General features: G+C 48.8%; 1 protein-coding gene across 1 annotated transcript; it reads right to left on the bottom strand.

The window, feature by feature from the left end:
* Positions 1-1,998: 1,998 nt before the first annotated feature.
* Positions 1,999-4,927, bottom strand: LOC131833090 (UL16-binding protein 1-like). The gene is made up of 4 exons (XM_059176316.1): positions 4,743-4,927; positions 3,394-3,657; positions 2,878-3,153; positions 1,999-2,214 (listed from the first exon to the last, which is right to left on the bottom strand). Exons 1-4 carry the CDS (start codon positions 4,879-4,881, stop codon positions 2,090-2,092), a joined length of 804 nt encoding a protein of 267 aa, XP_059032299.1. The 5' UTR covers positions 4,882-4,927; the 3' UTR covers positions 1,999-2,089.
* Between the last annotated feature and the right edge of the window lie 2,009 nt (positions 4,928-6,936).

Raw genomic sequence — 6,936 nt, 5'->3', positions numbered from 1 at the left:
TGATTGCCACCTTGATAATTTGCTATAGAGTTTTATAGAATTTAGGCAAACAATTTACTATTTTAAATGCAAATATAATACAAATTGGCCAGCTAGATGAAAAGGTGTATAGATCTGCAGGGGTCCTGAGTGCAAAAACTGTCCCTGTGGAGCTTGGGGTGTACAACCCTCTTGGCACATGGATATGTTTGCCAATCTGGAAGCTTTTCAAACCCCTTCCATGAGGGTTTTTATGGAGGTTTTTTTTTTTTTTTTTAAAGATTTTATTTATTTATTTGACAGAGAGAAATCACAAGTAGTCGGAGAGGCAGGCAGAGAGAGAGAGAGAGAGAGAGGGAAGCAGGCTCCCCGCTGAGCAGAGAGCCCGATGCAGGACTCGATCCCAGGACCCTGAGATCATGACCCAAGCCGAAGGCAGCGGCCTAACCCACTCAGCCACCCAGGCGCCCCGAGGTTTTATTATGTAGGTATGGTTGAGTAAATCATTGGCCATTGGTAATTAGCTCAATCTCCAACCCTTCTTCCCTCTCATGAGTGTTGCCTGTGTGTGTGTGTGTGTGTGTGCCCGTGCATATGTGCGTTCATGTTTGGTCTGTGTTCTACCTTTTAATCACATGGCTCCTCTGGCAACCATCTCCCATTCTCCAAGGTCAGCTCATTAGCATAAACTCAGGTGTGGTGCAAGGTGCTTATCATGAGTAACAAAAGATACTCCTCTCATACCTACCACACAGGAAGTAACAAGGATTTTAGACTCTGTGCCAAGGGAGGTCTTGCTTACTCAGTTGGTAGAGCATGTGACTCTTGATCTCAGGACTGAATTCAAGACACATGTTGGGGGTAGAGCTACTTTAAAAATTTTTTTGGAAAATAATAAATATACCTATCTTCCATAAAGAATCTTTAAAAAAATGATTTGTATATTGATTTATTTTAAAGAGGGAGAGAGAACACACAAGCAGAGGGGCAGAGAGAGAATCTAAAGCAGACTTCCTGCTGAGCACAGAGCCTGATGCAGGGGTTGATCTCACAACCCTGAGATCATGACTTGAGCCAAAATCAAGAGCTGGATGCTTAATGGACCAAGCCACCCAGGTGCTACCCCAACAATAATCTTTAAAAAAAAAAAAAAAAAAAAAAAAAAGAAGAAATTCTGTCAGGAATTAGGACTAAGACCACATATACCTACTTTCCTTCCCTCCTTCCTTCCACATTTTTCTTTTCTTTTTCTTTCTTTCTCTCTTTCTTTCTGTCTTCTTCTTTCTTTCAATATTTATCTATTTATTGGAGAGAAAGAGAACAGCAGGAAGGGGAGAGGGAGAAAGAAACTTTAAGCAGACTCCGCACTAAGTGTGGAGCCCAACGTGAGGCTTGATATCAAAACCCTGAGAACATGACTCGAGTCTGGCATTTAACCAACTGAGCACTCATTTGCCCCTACATACATATTTCCTATTACATCACATCACTAGCTGCCAAAACAAGATACCACAGACAGGTCTACAAAAAACATTTTTTATTCGTAGTTTTTCACATTTCCTAGTTCTGGAGGCTAGAAGTCTAAGGTCAAGGTCTTGGTGGGGCAGGTTTCTTCTGAGGTCTCCTTGGCTTATACTTAGACATCTTTTCCCTATGTCTTCACAGGACCTTCCATGTGACATATTTGCTCTACTTCCTCTTCTTTTAAGGACACCAATGAGGGGCACCTGGGTGGCACAGTCAAATTGAACAGTTGACTCTTTGTTTGGGTTCAGGTGGTGATCTTGGGATCCTGGAGTTGAGCCCCATGCAGGCTCTCTTTCAAATAGACAAGCAAATCTTAAAAAAAAAAAAAAAAAAAAAAAAAAAGAACTAGGACTATACCATAATAGCCTCATTTTAATATAATTACCTTTTTAAAGTCCTTGTCTCTAAATATGGTCACATTCTGTGATACTGGGGAAGGTAGGGCTTTACATGTGAATGTGAGGGAACACAGTTCTGGCCACAAAAGCAATAGGACAAGGGCTGGCCATTCGCATTTCTCTGTGCTCACCTCGGGCCATCTGCCTCTCACTTCTGACTCAGTTCTGCCCACAGTACCTGTTACTCAAAGGACCATGCCTTGGACAACAAGGAGGATTGAGTGCGTGAGGACCACATGGAGGACGGAAGTGATCGGCCTGATGGCGGCGCCTTTGATCAGAGCTATAGGCAGGGTTGTGGCCGGTGCTCCTGAAATGAAAACACAGTAGTGAGAGCCCTGATTAGGGGCCCCAAACTGGAGACATGAGTCTTTAGGAGCTGCTGCCTCATGTAATCCTACAGCCCAGATGTCCTCCTGCCACTATGTTTGTGGCAGCCGCTATGACTGGTCCTGAGGATGGAAGTGGTGGATGGTTCATGCAGATCATTAACTAATGGGGGAAGCAAGGCTTTCCATATAGACAGTCACTCCTGCTGTGACAGAAGAGAAGGGGACACGTATGGATGATGACAGAGACATCTTGTCAGGAGCTGACATTTTACCTGGCACTGAAGGATTTCAAAAAAGAGACCAGGGGACACAAAAAACAACAATGAGGCTCAGAAAAGGGAGCAGTAAGAAGTAAATCTCTGGAAACAGAATGAGGCCTGCAGGTTGGGGCCAGGAAGAAATCCAGAGAGAGAACTAAAGGTATGTGCAGTAGGGAGAGATGCCAGGAGGTGAGCAGGGAAAGGAAGGACACTAGGACACACTAGTGGCCCTTGTACTACTAAGAACAACTCATCATATATGCATCATCACACACACTCACACACACACACACACACACACACATTCTCACATACACACACTATGGCGGGGTCAGCCAATCTCTTCAAGAGAACCAGCACTCCAACCAGTCTTCTAGTTACCTGTGGTCTCCTGCATCTCATTGCTGTGCTCCCGCAGTTTCTGGAGCCATCTCTTACAGTCTCCGTTTGCGATCTTCATGAGGAGCTCAGTCAACTCTCTGTCACCGTCCAACATGTCCTTAACCTGTTGGCCTCCAGGAGAAATCTCTATCCACTTTCTGTTCTCTGGGTCAAAGAGGTAGATTAACTGTTCAGTGAAGACAAACCGCCAGGATCCTCTGCTGTGTCCGTGGGCCCCACGCTCACACATCAGGCTGACCTGCAGGGTGAGAGAATCTGCCCCCATCCCCCGCCAGGGGAAACACATCAGCCTCTGGTCTTGACCAATCAGCCTCTGGTGTTGACCAATCCTTTGCCCCACCCACTGCATACTCCTCCACTCCCCTTCACCCTCCTGGTCCTGCTCTGGCCTCCTTGTCTGCCCTGGCTGCTGGGACCCACTTTGAAGTTTTACATGAACACAATATCTCCACAACCGTGCCAAAGTGTTCTCCTGCCCTGGGCCTTCGGACTTACTGCTCTTAGTGATAAACTCTGCTTTGATGTCCAGCAGTTTCTTTCTGAGCTCTTCCCCCAGGTCCTCCAGAGGTTCCATCTGTGTGTCCCAAAATGCTGTGTCCTTCAGCTTCATCCCCCAAGGACCAACGGATATAACCCGCTTGCTTCCACAGGCATAATAAAGAAACTCATTTCCATTGACCTGGCCTTGAATCTCACACCACGGTTGTCCAGGCCTGGCCTGAGATGTGATGGAGAAATTGTAGGAAAGCGAGAGAGCATCTGGGAAGGAAAAACACAGGTGGAACTTGGTGCTGGAAGAAAAAGAGCAGCAGGCACCCCGCTGCCATCCAGGTGACAGCAATAGAATGTGTGCAAGACAGAGCAAGGACTGTCCCCGCACAGAGGCTCACCCTAGTGTAGAGGCTGGCGCCCTTCCTCTTTTGAGATAGGATCAGGATACCTCTGCCTGGCAGGAAGCCACATATCCCCAGATGGGAATCCGCGCCTAGCAGGCCACAAGCTGCATCAGTCACTCTACCCAGTGCAGGCACAGGCCAGCCTGGCCATAGCAGAGGAGGCCTGCATGTCACAGGACTGTCAGGAGGCAGGCAAGAGTCCTGTAGGAAGATGAGGGGTGCGTGGGTGGGGGGTGGTGCTGCTGAGGAGCTAGGGCAGGGTTGGGGGACAGTGAGGATAGAATCCAAAGTCAGAGAAGGGAGAGTTCAAGACCATAGGTCACAGGATTCCTTAGGGCCCAGGAGATGGCCCTAATGGGCTCCAAGGATGAGTCCAGGCAAAGTGAAGAAAGGCCTGTCCCCTGTTGCACGGACTAGATTATCAAGAATTTTCTGAGCAGAGACTAGAGGAAGGGATCACAAGGCTCAGAGAAATGCACAAGTCAGAATGATATAAAATAGAAGCAAAACAAACAAAAACTCCCCAAACAGGAAAACCCAAAAAGGTCCACAAAATATATCCAGGGGGAGCGCAGAAGGGCGGGGGTGGTGACTCATGGAGAAGTTGCTTCACTGCCAAAGTCGCAGGGCTGTGGGGGGTCCAGGCCCTGTGAGATCGCCCTGTCCTGTACGCAGGCCGGGGCTCCAGGGCTGGGCTCCTGCTCCCCGAGGGGGCAGGCGGGGCAGGCGGGGACGGTGGCGACAGCGGCCTCCCCCCCCCCCCCCCCCCCCGCTCCATCGCCCAGAGCCGGGCAGTCCGTGGTCGCCCAGGTCCCCTCTTTTCCGTCCCACAGGGCGACAAAGTCCCGGCGGACTCCGCGGAGCGGGAAAGGAGCCCGCGGCGGAGACCTGGCGGGAGGCGAGGGCGGCCTAAACCGGCGACAAGATTCCCAAGATCCCGGGACTCACCTGTCCCTGCTCCGCCGCGCCTCGCGCCCACGACCGACCCGGCCGGCGCCGCCGTGATCCCGCGCGGCAGCCGCAGGAGAAACAGCAGGAACAGGAGCCCCGAGCACTCCGTGAGCGTGGCGGCGGCCGTGGGCTCCATCGCGACCCCGAGCCGGGGTGGGGGGTGCCAGGTGAGGCGCGGAGCGGCTTCCGAAGGAGCCCGGGTGGGAAGCAGACGTGCTTGCTGGGCCGGGCGGGCTGCGCGGGAGGGCGCCTGTCTCCCGCCGAGAGGGACCCGGTCTCTGTCCCGGAGAAGCTGCTCACCGTCGCCCAACTTCCCCTTCTTAACGCTTGCGGCAGAGGCGAGAGAACACGCGCGGACGGAGGCGGGAGAGGCAGAGGAAGCGGCCGAGGACCCAGCCAAAGGCGGAGCTGCCAGCTGAGCCAACTCGCTGGGCGACGCTGCCAGCTGGAGGCAGCGACGGACTGAATCATCCCCGGCGACTGCAGTCGCCTGCGTCCGGATCTCTGGGAGGGGGCGCGGATGGCCGGGGCCCGCGCCTGTGCCTATGGGTATGACAAGTTAACTGGTTCCTTTTTGGGCACTAGGTCATTTTTACCTCCTCTTTTCTAAGAATCAAGTTTGGTGAGATATAATTTATAGGCAATTCTCCCTTCTTTTTGAAGACACCTAGCTTCAAGTCCCTTATCTCTGCAAGTGTAGGAGAAGCATCTGGGCCTGTGGCCAACTTTTAATGCACATTCTCAGGCTCTGGAAGTAAAAGCAGAGGAATGCTATTCCTCCCGCTGTGGAACCTCTTAGCAACCCATACATTCTACAGAGAATCCTATTTCCAAGCAGTGCTACCTTCAGGTTTGCAGAGGAGGAAAAAAATGAGTGATTTTTTTTTTTTTTCAGTGACCACACTTCAGCTCTGAGACAAAGTGAGTGTTGGAGCGAGAGTACATCACTTTCACTCACGAGCATCCTCCTATCCTATAAATTGCATAAAATCAGCCACATAATGCTAGACTTATTGTAAGTATGATAGATAATAAAGTATCCCATCCCCTTCAGTCACTGGAAACACTCTTGTTAGTTCTGGGCTTTGAGAACTAAATAGCCACGTTGTAAACAACAGCACGTGGAGGAACTCAGCTGACTGAATCAGGTGTGACCCCATGTGTGAGGGCTGTAACAGAAGCTGGATGAACTACTCTAGCCTACATTTTATTTATTTCTTTATTCATGGAACATAGATTTATCTACTTTGGTTTCCTTTTACAGAGGAACTCAGGATATGTGGGTCTGTAGGTAAGCATGTCCTGTGTCAAATTGGAAAATGTACTATGAGAAGTCACGTGTTTCTAGAAATCGTGAAAAGAATTTAAAAATCTGCAAATCAGCTAGGAATGCTGGGATAAGAGTACACTACCATTTACTTCTCAATTTCCACCAGAAATTTAGGTTTTTAAGGGTTAACAATTCTAGTATAGAAGCTTAATGAATAATTTTAAATAGCTTAAAATACATTTAAAGAATATATCTACACTGTGTGAATTGTAGTAATACTTTGCTTGTTGAGGAGAAATCACTAATATTGTTTACTTTTTCCTTTTTTAAAAATATTTAAATTCAATTAAGTGACATATAATGTATTCCTGGCTTCCAAGGCAGAGGCTAGCGGTTCATGTCTCACATGAACAGTGCTGACTGCACCACGTGGCCTCCTCCCCCACAGTGTCCACCACCTAGTTTGTCCATCCCGTTGCCCCTCTCCCCTCCAGCAGCCCTCAGTTTGTTTTCTGTGATTAAGAGTCTCTTATGGTTTATCTCCCTCTCTGGTTTCATCTTGTTTTATTTCTCCCTCCCTTTTACCATGATCCTCTGTTTTATTTCTTAAATTCCACATATGAGTAAGACCATATGATACTTGTCTTCTCTGACCGACTTACTTCGCTTAGCAAAATAACCTCTAGTTCTGTGCTTGTTGTTGTAAAAGTCAAGATCCCATTTTTTGCTTTTAAAGATTTATTTATTTATTTATTTGACAGACAGAGATCACAAGTAGGCAGAGAAGCAGGCAGAGAGAGAGGAAGGGAAGCAGGCTCCCTGCTGAGCAGAGAGTCCGATGTGGGACTTGATCCCAGGACCCTGAGATCATGACCTGAGCTGAAGGCAGCGGCTTAACCCATTGAGCCACCCAGGCACCCA

This window comes from Mustela lutreola, chromosome 6, assembly GCF_030435805.1.
Source record: "Mustela lutreola isolate mMusLut2 chromosome 6, mMusLut2.pri, whole genome shotgun sequence".
NCBI lineage: Eukaryota > Metazoa > Chordata > Mammalia > Carnivora > Mustelidae > Mustela > Mustela lutreola.
The sequence above is the reverse complement of the archived record's forward strand: the minus strand, read 5'-3'. Positions and strand labels throughout refer to the sequence as shown.